This window comes from Phalacrocorax carbo, chromosome 5, assembly GCF_963921805.1.
Source record: "Phalacrocorax carbo chromosome 5, bPhaCar2.1, whole genome shotgun sequence".
Lineage (NCBI taxonomy): Eukaryota > Metazoa > Chordata > Aves > Suliformes > Phalacrocoracidae > Phalacrocorax > Phalacrocorax carbo.
Genome location: NC_087517.1, coordinates 35,286,241 through 35,301,184, shown reverse-complemented (window position 1 = coordinate 35,301,184; position 14,944 = coordinate 35,286,241). Strand labels below are relative to the sequence as shown.

Genomic DNA, 14,944 nt, shown 5'->3' with positions numbered 1-14,944 from the left:
AACTTACAAAATTATCCAGCACATTTGTTTAACTTTTAATGAAGTAAAAATTCACAAAAAAGCAGTAACATTACCTAGAATAATGCATTTCTTGTGTTCCTGTGTAATCAGCTCGGCTATCCAGATGCAGTAAGGGTCCGTAGGTAGGTTACGGACTGCTGGAATGGGTCTTCATAGGATCATAAATGTAATGAACTCATCTAAGTGATTCCAGACTGAAAGCTGTTAGTACTGTATTGCCATCTGGTACAGGCAAGGGGAGACTGAGAACCTGGGTAAACAACTAACTAGCTGGCTAGCTTGCCTGAGGTTTTTGTAGCTAAAGCAGTACAGTTGGTTTAAAGCTGCTTTGGGTACGTATGTGTGAAAATACAGCCTCTTGTGCGCCTGCAGTCTGGACTTAACTCATGGGAGGAAAGGCTTTCAGTATATACAGGAATTGTGCTTGAACACGAACGCTAAAAACTGTGAGGCAGTTACTGAGGAATAAATGTTTTATGAGTCTGTTAGTTTTTGACCAACAGCACAAGCTGTGTGAATAATTGCTGTGCAAGCAGCATTTCATGTTAATTCCACCAGGGAGACTCCAAAAATAAACCCCATGGTAGCAGCTTTGGAAGTTACTGTTGCAGCTTTGACTCCAAAAATAAATGCTGCCCCCACAGCTTGTAAAACTAATGGAGCTGGGTATCGGTCTCTTGTCTCTAGCTGCAAAGACAAGCTTTGCACAGTCTAGAGGAAAAGAAATGATAGTTGGTGTGTTACAAAATGGACTGGAGAAAAAAAATTGACAAAGTCTTGTTTCCTGTGTTAGTTTCAAAATGGAGGAGTAAATATTTGCAGATTCTAGAGTTAGTTTTTGCACTTTCTTAAAATTACATGAGGAAACAAGAATCAGTAGTGCAGAAAATAGGCTAAAGGGGGGGGGGGGGGGGGGAAGTCCTGAAGAAGAAACTGAAAAGTGTTATGGAGCAGCTAGCCTTGTTCGTATTTTCAAATATTTCTGTATGTCATTAATGTGTGTAAGTGTATGCATTAATTTATTCACATATCCTCTAATTATTTATAGTACAATGGGAACAAAGACTTTCCCAAAGAATTCTAACTTTATAAACTTTTTGTGAGCCTTGTGTTCATTTAATGTCAGGCAAGAGGCTCTGCTAGAGGCACTTGGTGTTAGGTTGCTGAAGAGGTAGGTGTGGTCTGTTGATCACTCTTACTCGAGCCAAAAGACTTATTTTTGCATGCTTCAGAAAGTTACTTAGAGAAATTATCTTTTCTTATGTAACTGTTAGTTTTCTGTAGCATAAGGTAATGTTGTGGCTTAATCTAGAAGCTGCTATGGGTGACTACACAGACTGTCCATCCCTAGGAATGCTTGGGCAGAACCTCACCAGGTGAGCTCTGGAGTCCGCTTCAGAGCCAGCCCTCACCTGGGTGGCACCTGAATTAGTCTGGGATTCGGTGAATAAAACACTGCGCTTAAGTTTGGGTGTTGTATCCCAGCAGGCCGCTTGCATTGGAGTGGGGCATGCGGGTAAGTGCAGACGTTCACGCCTCGGCTGTGGAACGGAGGTAATGCTTAGCTGAGTTTTGAAATCTCTGTGTGAGAGGTGGTACACGTGCACTTCTCCAGCGCTGTCTCTGTGGGCATCCAAGAATCAGTTCAGCCCTTCAAATACAGTGGGTGTTAGAGATCAGTTTGTGGCAGACTGAAAACTACCAGTTTTAAAAGCTGTAAGAAACTTCGGTGAGAGGACAGAGTAATAGTTCAGTGCTTTTAACAAACCTGAATTGTTTGGGGTGGGTATTTGTTTAAGGGGCAGTCTTAGCTTTTACTTTTAAAAGTAAATGTTTTACCCTTAGGTAAGAACTTTCATTTTATTTCAGGGGAAGCAAAGCAGAAGCTCAGTTGCAAAGATACTGAATTTCAATTGAGATTTCTTTCCTTCCAAAATACAGCCTAACTTCATATTGAAGAATGGTATATTTAAGGAAACCTGTGGCTCTCTTTTAGACTTAAACAGTGATTTTTCCTCACTAGCCTTGTCAGTGGGCCCTGGAGAGCAGATTCCAGTTTATTGCAAATTAATTGTAAATATTAAAATGGCCAACTTTTTAAAATAAGCAATTCTGTCTAGTGTCTGAATGTACAGGCACGTGTGTTCCTCTCTGAGATTAGTCTCTGGTTCATTTTTGTCCTTTTAGGGACTATTTGCATTCTAGGTTTGATTTCGGAGTTGAAACTTCAAAATTAATGTTGAGCAGTTCTTTCTGAATTTTATTTTGAAACCTTGCATGCAGGGAGAAAGTAATCTGTGGGCTAATCTTCAGCACAGTTGGATTGCCAATTCAGTGTGTAAAAACATGGTGACTGAATCGTTTAATTTGTGGTCTAGATGAACTTTTTCTGTGTGCTTTTTTTTGTTGTTTTTTTTTTTTAATAGGCCATCACTGTTTGAGAATTTATATTGGCATCTTTTAGACAGCAGGAAGATTTTTTCCACTGATAAAATGAGCATCTAAAAACCTGTAATTTTTCCAGAGGGTGAGAAGACTGATTTGCTTCTGCTGCACGGTCACATGGCCCTCATCATGGGATCAGCTTCCGGAAAAGTAGCAGAACAGCAGTACTGTGAAGTCAAGCTTAGGTTGATTTTTGGAGCTTTTATTACTTCATGCAGTCCCTCTTGACTTATGTAAACTCTTTGCTGTTGCGTTGCTTGTCAGTATGTGATATTTGCAAAGGTCAGGAGAATAGGAAGACTTTATAGTAGTTGGCCTCTTCCCAGTATGAAACATTAATCCTGGTTCACTAGACAAACGCTCACCTTAGACAGCTTAAAAATCTATTTTTCAAATTTCAGAGTTAATCCAGCGCTGAGCCAGATTAGCGAAGCCGTGTGCTGTTGACAATGGGTGCGAAAGCTGAGCACGTAGGGCAGCGGCTGCAGCAGGCCTTTGGGCGCGGGGTGGAGAGGCGTGCGGCATCGCTTGGCACGTCGCTCGTGCGTCTGGTATGTCAGTATCACCCAGCTGCCAAACCGGGGCGGCTTTCAGCGGGGTGAGCAGAGACTGTGGAAGAGAAATAACTGAGCGCTTTGCACTCTCATGTTTCTCCTGGTCGTAACAACGCGTTGCTGGGATCCGCAGTTTTGAAATAAAACCTGTCGGACTTTCTGTATAAATGGTGAAATTGTGCTGCGTCATCCTCGGCTGTTGGTGCAGGTACCAACAGAAAATAGCCAAGGTATCATAAATGCAAATTAACCGTGCTGCAGTGGTAGGAGGTTTTAGTGGCATGGAAAACTGTGCTTCAAAGACACTTCCAGACAAGTTGGTCTAATTTCTCTTGTGTATTCTGCGCTGGTGAAGGGCTGCAGACCTTTAGTCCCATCTCAGTGCAGCTCTTCTACAGCTGGGAGCATGTGTCAGGAGAGTGGGTGGTATCATGCACCAGGAGTCTTGCTTTTATCTGGGATATACCCGCTCTGAGATCCCAGTGCATCAGGGACCGGGGCTCAGTGTGACAGTTGCTTGTCATTAGGGAAGTCCTGAGCTGCAAGAGTGGGGGTTTGTATCCTGATTTATCTCCTTGCCTTTGTGCGGTGCAGGGGAATGTTTAAAACTTTGTTATTCAAGCTAGTTGGCCTGGAGGGCAGGGTTCCCAAAAGGAAAAACTGCGGCTCACTTTAAGCACAAAAAATGAGACGTGAGAGAAGAGAGTAGCGGCCTCTTTTTCTCAACTAGCTCTACTATCTCTTTATTTCATCTTCCTTGTATTTGAAAGTCTCCTGTCACCACACTGGGTCTGGTGCCTAGTAAAGTTCCGATGTGGCAAAGTTCTTGAGAAATAACATGCAAACAACCTCTATTTTCCCAACGTTTTGAACATCTTTTTTGAAGGCTAACTGGTGGCATTGTCCCTAAACATCCTGTAAAGAGCATTGGAAAGATTTACGGGGTTTTGTTTGTTTATCCTCGTTGGTATTGCCTTTAGCAGCACTGTTTTAAACTATTGGGCTTGACTGTATTCCTTATCCACCTGGAGAAACAGTAAAGTTGGAAGTAATATTTCTTTAGCCTGTACATTCTGTAATGTTTTCAAAGAAATTGGGGGAGGGGGTACTCTCAGGAAGCAGGACACAGTAGGAAATGAAAATCCAGATTCAGTGACCTTTTTAGCTCAGAGCTTCTCATGGAATTAATCCAGCTCTGAGCTAAATTAATTTTTTTCTGAAGGATTTGTTTTCTTTGTGTGCACAGCTGTTTGGCTTTTTTCTCCCGACACAAGCGGAGTATGGAGCAGAGGCTCGCCCTGCTGTGCTGGAGTCACTGCAGCAGGAGCAGAGCAGGGCAGACAGCCCTGCAGGACGCGTGGGCAGGTACAGAGCACGGGGCTGGCATGGCCAGCTGCTTGGGTTTGGTTTCTACTTGAGTTTTGGTTGTTTTATAATAATGCTGAAGCGTGCGTGCCAGTGGGCAGAAGGCGCTGGCTTGTCCTGCGTTCTCCACATGACCGTAGCAGTTCGTTTCCATCTCTGGGCCTCAGTTTCCCATCTCAGTGCTGATAATGATAGCAGCTTGCTTTCTGTGAAGCGTTTGGAGAGATCTTCTGTTGATAAGCATTAGAGCTAGACAGTGATACACGTGCTTTTTACATTTAAAAAAAAAATCCTCTAAACCAGTCTGTATTGAGAGAGAAGTGATTCTTATCTCAGTCTTGTATGGGGATTTGCTATTGGCTGTTATGAGACTAAGACTATTTAAGTCTTCTCATCTGGGCTGGATTTGGGTATGCAGCTCAACTGGGAAAGACTATTATGTTGCAAATACTCCACCAAGGCTGTTCCCGTATACCTGCCAAGCTTTCCAGATCAACTGGATGTGTTGAAATTTCACTTGCAATAAGTAACTTCAGCATATTAATACTGAAGTTAAACTTAGTTTTTTCATTAGGTTTTTCAGGTAGTTACATTGAGAAATTGAAAACCAAAACAGAAGCTGTGGTGTCATACCAAAGTCCTTTGACGATGTGTGTTAGAGAGGAATGGGGGACAGCAGTGTACTTGCGGGCGCTGGGCACGCCCGCCCTGAAACGCCGAGGCAGCCCTCGTGTTTTGCTGCGCTTCCTCTGTTCGTGTGCAGTTGGCTTCACATCTGAATCCTGCTGCTGGAAGGAGACTTCTTCAAAGCTTTTAGCACAATCAGGCTTATGAGATATTTAAAATAACTGCAGTTTGAAAGCTTTGGACTAGGAATCCCTTTAATGCTCAGTTTTCCTCTGTACCTTTCAATGCTGTATCTCACTCAGTTTGTGCTTTTGGGATTTTGCGTTGGGTTTTTTCCCTTTTTTCCCTTTAGGCCCCCTGTGTTTATCTGAAATATCTGCTGCAGCAGTGTAACTTCCTGCTGCTCTGAACTCTGTTTCCTTCCTTTAACTTGACCTCGGTGTAGTTCTTCATTAACAACAGTCTTGGTTTGTTCTTCCTTGTGCTGCTCACGTTCTTGCCCGCAGACTCACAGAACGGTTAGTTGGAAAAGACCTTTTGGAGGTCGTGGTCATTCGGCCCCCTCTGGCACGAAGCAGGACCTTTGCCAGCACTAGACCGAGTTGGTCATAGCCTCATCCAGCTGAGTCTGAGACCTCTAACACCTACTGACCTGAAGGTGAAAATACAAGGTGTGTGGTCTGGGACTTCTGATCTTTAATGGTGGGTGACACAAATATTGCTGAGGAACTTCTCCTTGTTGGTTTCGCCACCTGGATAACAAGGTTTATATCCAGCACTTGGGAAGGGGTGTTTGTGTACAAAGATGGTTTCATCGTAGCTAAGTGAGTAGAGCTCTGTATTTCTGGCATAGTAACGAGAGCTGTGAAGTTAATCTGGTGCAGTGCACGGGGGTTTTATCTCCCATTGGCACCAGGCGGAACAGTTTTTGCTCTGGGTTTGACACTGCTGTATGGTAATGTTTGATCCAACTCATATATAGTGAAGGGACTCCATCCTTCTCCTTTTATTAAATTTTCGTAGTTAAGGAATTCTGTGCAGTAGTGAAAAGCAACTAGTAGCCGTTGGGTTGAAGGGAAACTTTCTGTTTCTGGAAACGAGGGAAAAATTGCATTCATCGGTGCAGTTAACAAGCACCAGTACTGGGTATGGCGTAGAGGAGATAATGAACCACTTGGTGAGAAGCTCATTGACAGAGTCTCTAAACACTTGAATTAATTGCCTTGTCCCTTGTGCCCTACTTAGTTTGAACGGATACAGCTCATCTGTTCTCTTTGCTATTTTTTTTCTTCCCTACAGTTAAAAACCCCACAGTCATGTGCTTGCTGCTCCGACTTTAGAGTTTCTTTGGCTCTTGATTTTTGCAATGGACCTGTTATTTCAGGCTAGTAGGTTGTGAGTTTGGGGGTAGAGAGTTTTTACTTGCATTTTTGAAGTCTTGATTGTGCTTGATTTTTGTGGCAGCCTAAGTGAGATCTTGTGCAGCAACAAAGCTTCTGGCAGCAAGTTATTTTCACATAATAACCTTTTCTCAATGTAAATTATAATCTCTTATATGATGGTTTAATATATATGCTACTTAGATTAATATTCTCCTAAAAACTGAGATGTTCCTGAACATGCTCATGGAAACTCTGTTCTTACTTGGAATTGAAAATGTATTTTCTATTTGCAGATTTTAAAATTTTATTCTTGAATTCACTTTTTATGTCCATCTTTGTTTTTTGGATGCCTTTTGAGCAATTTCATTGCATACCTTATAAAACTTCTTAACTTTTTGGCCTTGACTATGCTGCTGACAAAGTAGGGTGAAGTTACAGAGTCTGTGTGTTTTGTTGCTAGCAGATCCAATCTAATTCTTCCATAAAATCGTTGAAGTCTCACTTAAAATGGGGGCAGGTAGCCCTACGGGGGTTTGTTTTAGCTATGATGGCTACACTGTCAGCTTTTTTCCAGCGTGAATTTGTTTCTGACCAGTTTTGGATAATTGTCCTGCTAAATTTGTTTTTCTCCTGCCTTTTGTATCCCACTACCTTTACTGTTGTACAGAGAGCAGTCATATTTCCTCTCAAATTTCCTTCTTCTGAACTAAACAAGCAGATCTCTTTCTTTTTGTCTGGACTTGTATTTTTTTGCTTTGATCTGTCAAGAAGTTCAGTTTTATAACAATGCAACCTTGGATTTCCAGTTATTTATCTTCAGAAAGGAGTGGCTTTAAACTCTCTGATTGCTGAGAAACATGGCCTAAGATTATTGTGTTAGAAAGCCCCAGGAATCTCCAAATTACATCTGTCACATCGTTATAGAAAATGAAAATGGCTTTTTAGCAAAATGTTCAGCTGAATCCAGAGGGATTCTTGGCCCCACCTATACTTGCAAAGTGATTTTTTGTAAGGAAGGAATGTGTTATTTTTATTTTATTATTTTAATACATATTTGTATTTCCAGAAACAACGAAGCCCAGCCAAAATTATTGGTTACCTCTGCAACTGTTTTTTGTTAAGCACAGAATGTCCTTTGCTCATCCTAGGTCCTGAAAAAGGGAGAGTATTCAGCACCTTGCAGACCTGAAACGCCTGAGTGCAGCCAGCCCGGTCTGCCTGCAGGGCCCCAGCAGTAGAGCAATGCTCCACTCCCCTCTCGGCAAGGAAGACTCTTGATTGTGCTGATGAAATGTAGAGATTATCAAACTAAATTCCCCTTTCGTGCCTGCATTTAAATGCAATCTGTAGCCCAGAGTCTATAAAAGGTGAACATTCTTTTAGGAGGTTTTAGTGTTTTGGTGTGATTCTTTTCTATTGAAAGCCTAGTGAGAAGTGCTCTTGGGAGTTTGCTGCCCTTAAGTGGACTTGGTGATGCGAGTGATGCTGCCTCTGTGACGGCTGCAAGCTTACCACAGAAAGGATGAGACGCAGGTCCCTGTGGGGTGCTTGTCACGGCTTATTCCCCTGGTCCTGTAACTGCTGTACTGAGCTGGGGGTTGGAGTGAAGGCGAGCCCAGCTGCGGGGCGCAGGGGCGGCCTGGAGAGGACCTGCCTGGGGTGGGGGCAGAAAAAAGGCTGTAGGGGTGGGTGGGCTCAGTCAGGGACGGCTGGCTCTGCATCCAGAGCAAAGCCTGTGCTCATGTCCTGTAGGATTCCTGGTTGCTGTTGGTTTTTTGTTTTGTTTTGCATTTTTTTTTCCAGAAGCTTTAAACAAAAAAATTTTTATGGGAAGAGCAGAATTACGCCAGGCCTGTCCTCCGTAATGCTTGTGAGAAGGGTCTGGGAAATGATCTCTGGTTTGCCTCAGTTAGAGGTGACCCAGGTGCTTTGGGGTCAGTGCTGTGAGAGCCCAGGGGCCCAGCCTTTGGAGCCGGTCAGGTTTAGAAGCAGCCTGGGGGAGATACTGAACCCCCTGAGAAGGGATGGAGACCTGCAGAGCCTGCCGCACGCTTGCTGTGCAAGGCTCCTAAGCCTGATGGGCCTCGTAGTGCACACTGAAAAGGAGGTGCACGAGTGTGTGGATACTCGAGTAAGGAGTGTGGCTGTTTCCATCCTGGCTCTGTCTCCTTCTGCCTAACAGTCTCTCTTTGCGTCAGTGCATATTTGAGGTGTGAAAAACAACAAGCAATTCCACGACTTTCGTTTATAAGAGGCGCAGATGTTGGATCATCTGTGGCCCTGTGAAAATATGCCAGTGTTTTTGCAGAAATTGGTGGGAGACTTGCTTGTGGGCGGTGATTTTCTTGATATTTTTTTTGTTGTTTATTTCTCCTCCTTGTTGTGGAAGGTCAACGCAGCATCAGCTTCTTCCTTTATCTCTGTTACTTGGCTGGTAGCAGCGACAGAACTTTGTAGACTCAACTTAAAAAGCAACAACACAGCTTTTGGAAAGTTTACTGGAAAATGCTGTGAAATGGTGTCTAGAAGTGGCCATATTGATTTATGAAAGAAGCTGAGGTGGGATGCTTCAAACCATCTATCTCATTCGTTTTGGCTCTTGTTAAAACTTTTAGTGTTGTTATAGCCAGGATATGGTAAAAATGTGCATGGGATGACATTGGTAGACTAACAGTATGGTTTATTCCTCATTAATGCAGCTGAGAAAAGCAATACTTGCCTGAGACTTTTCCTGTGTTATTTGATCTAAGGAGGTCCTACTTTTGTCTGCCTTGAGACCTTGCTTTTCTTGTAGTGGTTCATTTTGTGATGAAATTGCTTAATATTGTTTATTTGAAGAAAGCCTCTATATTAGACGGGCACAAGGAAAGTCTGTGATACCAAGCAAAACCGGTACCGTTTGCTGACATAGATTTCTCTTAGTATTAGGAGTCTCCTGTTAAAAATAAACTAAAAAAAATATTTTTTTAAAAAAATCCCACTTTCCAGAATGGGTTTGTTGCAGGTGGTGTTTATGGTTTGTGAATTGTACAAAGTGATGCTGTCTCTGTAATTCAATACTTGGTATCATTGGGCAATCAAAGAGAGAAATACAGTTTGTCCCTACAGCAAGGCTCATGTTTTTTTACCACAGTAGAATAGAAATGCACGTTTTCTGGTTCTTTTACTGTCCTTATGACTTCAGCCTTGAAAAGACAGACATACAAGTAAGCATACGGTAGCAAAGCAAGCTGGAACGAGTTCTTCGTGTTGTATACTATAATGCAAATATGGCCAGAGAAGGGGATAAAATGAACAGGTTCATAAGCACTGGACCAACTAGCCATGCTGGGCTTTTCTGGGTTTTCAATTTGTCGTCTTTTTGAGGAAAGAAGCTAAATAAACTGGCTTTCATCTCTCTCTGTAGGTGAAGTCTGTGATAAATCTGCTGTTTGCTGCCTACACAGGGGATGTGTCTGCACTCCGGAGGTAAAAATCAGTGTGGGGTTGGGAATAGGAAAGCTGCTTGTTTGGTGCCTGCTATTGTTGTTTACTTGTGAATATGCACTGTGTCTGTGTTGGGGACGTCTGAGCTGCACTGGAGGTTGAATATATTCACCCAAAAACCAAACAAACAACCCCCCCAATCCTAACCATCACAAAGGTACCCTCACACTATCCTGAAATCCCATTGTTTTCCCTTTATTTGGATCGTACTGAAATAAACTTCCTTAACCAGTCATTTCATAGTGATGGCAGAAAACCCTAGCTGTACTCTAGCCTGCTTTATAAATCAATTCTGAAACTGCCACAAAAAAATCAGGCTGGAAAAGGGACAGAATTGTTGGAGAGGCTAGGAAATATAGCTTTGCTTTCTAAGTCTGGAGTAGAATCTGGCAATGCTTAGTGTTGTAATAGTAAGAGACCAAATAAACGTATTAATGTGGCTAGAATATACCTGAATATAGTTAGTAGCTGGAAAGATGTGTATAGTTTAGCTCTGCTGTCCCAGAGCACCACAGCATGATGAAAGACCTCTCCCAATACTGTAACGCTGTTCAGGATTTTCAGACTTGGGTGTCCTTCCTGGGTTTCCTCAGCCGGCATAAATTTACTTTGCCTTTTATGGCTTAGCTTGTCCCTGTTAGATTTTAAATCTAACATGTTGACTGATACGAGCCCTGCAAAGACATTTCTATTTTTCTTGATAACAGCTAGATATCACAAAAAAATTAAGCCCCTACCTTATTTTTAGAGCCAAAGCAGTAAGGGCCCCATTCATTATAACTGAAGGTATGATGTGCTCTTGATACCGGTTATATCCTCTTGCAGGAGGTGTTTAATCATTTTAGCACAGCGGTATTGTTCCATGCTAGTTTTGTAATTTGTTTTAATTATGTAAGACTTCTCTGTAATCGTGGGGGGTTTTTGAATTTTTCAGGTTTGCTCTGTCAGGAATGGATATGGAACAAAGAGACTATGACTCACGAACAGCCCTGCATGTAGCAGCCGCAGAAGGTAATGTCTCCTTGTATGTGACTCGCTTCCTGTTAATGGAATGTGGTCGGTCTTCTTTACAGCATCTTCACTCTCTCTATATGCATACCTGCTTTTTAAAATTTTGTATGTGTCTATACATATAGAGATATACATCTAAATATGTACACTCACAGTCCTGCTTTTCTTGTAGGACATGTGGATGTTGTTAAATTTCTGCTGGAAGCATGCAAAGTGAATCCTTTCCCCAAAGACAGGTGAGTGGTTTTACTGCCACTTTGGAGGAGAGATGCTCTAATAGCACCCCTCTAGCTCCCATGAGGAGAGGTATCAAATAAGAGTGGAATGTGTTGAGCCAGTACACTGAAGCAGAAGGAACAGGATCCTACTGGTTCTCTATAGGGTCTGCAGAGCAAACGGGAATAAAGCTATGATGAATTGTTAAAGCCATTATTTAAAAGGTTACGCTCAGCTTACAAAGTATTTTCGCAGTCACTGAACTTAGTGTGGTCTGTGTGCTTAATAATTATCACAGAATGTAAAGAACTACATTTCTGGTGCTTTTGGCTCTGTACTTAGGTGCTGATCTTAGAAATACTGTGCTCCTTCCTGTAGGTGGAATAACACTCCTATGGATGAAGCTTTACATTTTGGACACCATGATGTTTTTAAAATTCTTCAAGAATACCAGGTCCAATATACACCGTCAGAGGATTCCAACAACGGAAAGGAGAACCGAACGGTTCACAAAAATCTAGATGGCTTGCTATAATCATCTTCAGCTAGATCCTAAGAATCAAATCACTTACCTATTTAATTGTGGTATACATAAGTAATGAAGAGCGTGTGTGTTTCTATCTGATAGTGGTATATATTTTACAGAAGTCTCTGTTACTTCAGTGTTATGTTACAGGAGTTTCTATACGCACAGGACAAATCCAATCTCTCTCAAAAGAAACAAAACCAACTAAGAATCTCCCTCCATAATGTGAGCAATATTACCTCATGCTGCATTTAATTGATGTACAAAATATTTTGCTGTTGTTGGCTTTACTGTGCACTACTTAATTTATTTTTGTGTTCTATGTGAACTCTAGTCTGTGGTCAGGAATTTTTCTGCTGATCTTTTTTTTGTTTGTTTCTATAGCCCTCTCTTTCCAGTATGGCCAAGATGAGCCAGAGTACTGTCAGGCATGAGCATCAGTGAGGTTTTTCAAAAGCTGAGGATGCTGATGTAGATTTAGGCTGGGTGTGTTAATTAAGGATCTGCACTTAACTCTGGAGAAAAAAAAATTCCACACAACCTTGTTTACATAATATAAATATAAACGGAGTATATAGGTGACAGTTGTCTATGGTCTAGGCTTGTTCTTAGAGATAGTCTTGTCAGGGAGTCTGTTTTAAGGTTTGTTTGACCAAATGGCATAGGGGAACGTGACTTGTAACATCGAACAGTGTTTAGTGGGTTTTTTGGTTTTGTTTTGCAAGCGTTTCTTTCAGTTCCCTTTGTCTCGCCTCCCTCCTCTCTCTCCATGTTCAGCTGCTAAAGTACTTCCCCGTCACTGGGGCAAGCGGGTGCTTCCACTCTATGCGCTTGTGTTCCTCGCAGATACGCTCGCACTACAGCAAGCCTCGACAAGCTGCAAAAACCCCCTTTTGGGGCTCACGTGTGGTGTTTGGGGCGGTTGCGCCAGGAACCAGCGAGGGGAATGGAAGTATGTGAACAGCAAAGCACTAAACCAAATACTACATGTAAATCTGACTTAGTTTAGGCTTATAATAAGGAACATGGATGGAGTGAAACAGCTTTAAGGAGCATAGAGCCAATCAAAGCATGAGCAGAGCAGGAGTTAAGCCAAATTTTTGAGTATGTTCTCTTCTTGCACTACCATCGACCAGGGAGCAGGATATTGCATCAGTGGGATTCCGCTGGTGCAGAACAGGAGTTCAGGAGCACAAGTAGGTGATGCCTTTTGTGGTGAGCGGTGGCATTTCTTGTCTTGCCACCGCAGCCCGCTTGGTACATGCCCCACTGTGGGAAGTATAGATGCAGATGCTTGTTGTCTGCAGAAATACGTCATTACAACAGTTCCCTACCCCATGTGCAATTGCGTCTGCCAGTTCTGTGGCATAAAACCTCAGAAGTGAGCAGTCAAAGTTAAGAGTTCGATATTCACCAAACACCGCAGTTGTTAGGCACAGGCAAGAATTTTAGCACAAGAATTCTAGGCAAGAATCGTTTAGCACATGGAAAAGGAGCTTGTGCTTGAGAATTGTGTATATGGCTATTTTTATCCTAGCACGTAGCGTACAAGTCACTAGCAGATCTGAAAGTTCAAATTTTCTGTGTTTAGGTACCAAAATCCTCCAGAAATAATGCCCAAATTCTTTCTAGGATGGCCCAAGCACTTTATAAAGATGATCTGAACCACGTTATCCTCCTCTTGCAAATGGGTACACTAAGGCATAGAGAGAAGTAACTTCTCGAGTGACCCAGCAGGTCAGGATAGTTGAGAGTAAATCCTCTCGAGTTCCTGTACAGTGTCTTGTCAATATGCCATACTGCCTCCCCGCAGGGAGGACAAATCACATGGAAAAGTGCTTGATACTCATCACAAGCAGTGACTGTCTTCATGATGATGAAACTTTGGAAAAGTCTGGAAGTCTGAAGCCCTGAAATCACATCTGGAAGCTGGCTGGCATGGCTATCAAACACTTTTTCTCAAGAATCTTACTGTTCTTAAGCTGCCTTCCCCCCCCCCCCCCCCTTTTTTTTTTTTTCTGAGGATGAACTGTTTTTCTGAAGGCTTTTAACTTATTCTTTTCACATCCTGTGTCCCAGCCACCTTAGTTCTAATCAAGAACTAAAGAAAATGGCCTCTGGCTCTTTATTGAGCCACATCGGTCACTGCGTAGCACAAGGCCTCTTCTCTGCTGCACCCTGAAGTAAATTCCAACATGTTTGCTCTGGCAAAAGATCTATCAGCTTTAGTGCAGAGAATATTTTCAGCTGGACCCTGGATTGGTATTCTGTATCTGTATATCTGTATCAGCTAGTCTGACTTCTTCCATAGTTTTTTTTCATATTAAAACATCCTTTAGCTTATCAGAAAAATACCTGATTTAGCTTTATTTAACTGAAATTTGCATTGCTCAAACTAGCATTTTTGAAATATAAGTATAATATTAGATAATACATATACGAAAAACCAAAACAAGGCATTTTAACTAAGTTAACACTAAAGATCATGGCTGTCCCTAAACTTAATGCTTTCCTGAATCATACTGAGTGCTTTTAGCCAGTCTTAGCTTCAGTGCATTTTTGCTGGTTAGTTTTAGTATTTTCTCATTGTGAGAAGATGCATTATTTTGTAATGTCCAATTCAGCAGCGCAGCTATTTAGAGATGGCGTTATTTATAAATATGAATATATGCAGTACATTGGTTTGGCTGTTTATCATTCATGACACTGACATGTAGATTTTGCCGTAAATAGCTTTTTGGTTATCTTATCAAATGCTGACTTCCTTATGCTCCAAAGAGGATTTCCCCCACTCCTTTGTTTTTGTCATCTATGTTTCTTCTGTACCACAACCTGAAATCGTTACGCTAACTTAATGCTTTGTACTGAGAAATATTGTGATAGTCTTAGCATTAATTAGCCTATCTTTGTGAACAAAATGTATCGTACCAGACTTTTTTTGCTTCCAAGCTGGACTATCAGTGACTATCCTTATTGGCAGTGTACTTCTGGTCATTGTAACTGACTGGGCTGATCTTGACTTTTAGATTCGGTATTGTGGGGAATAGACAGTGATGAATGTATTTCTAGCAGTTTCCCATGAATGAATCTAAACTTGAGCTGTACTGGTTCTGAAAATGAAAGTTATTTATTTTAAGAAATAAAATCCAGATAGTGTTGCTTTTTACAGCATAATAAATGGAAATACAAAGATGATGATGATGGTTTTTATTGGTTATCTGTGTGACTGATGTTGAAATAAGCCTTCAGGCATGGGGAAGGCTGTCCAGGAAAACCTACTCTGGTCCTTTACAAAGCACGCTTACAGGCAA

At 41.9% G+C, this 14,944-nt stretch overlaps 1 protein-coding gene across 3 annotated transcripts in view; it reads left to right on the top strand.

The window, feature by feature from the left end:
- Positions 1–14,828, top strand: part of GLS (glutaminase) — a 66,993-nt gene extending 52,165 nt beyond the window's left edge. For all 3 annotated transcript variants that reach the window (XM_064451996.1, XM_064451998.1, XM_064451999.1), the window contains 4 exons: positions 9,801–9,862; positions 10,815–10,891; positions 11,064–11,127; positions 11,486–14,828. In XM_064451996.1, the coding sequence (XP_064308066.1) occupies positions 9,801–9,862; positions 10,815–10,891; positions 11,064–11,127; positions 11,486–11,642 (360 nt within the window). In that variant the 3' untranslated portion in view covers positions 11,643–14,828. The remainder of the gene's footprint in view (positions 1–9,800; positions 9,863–10,814; positions 10,892–11,063; positions 11,128–11,485) is intronic.
- The last annotated feature ends 116 nt before the right edge of the window (positions 14,829–14,944 follow it).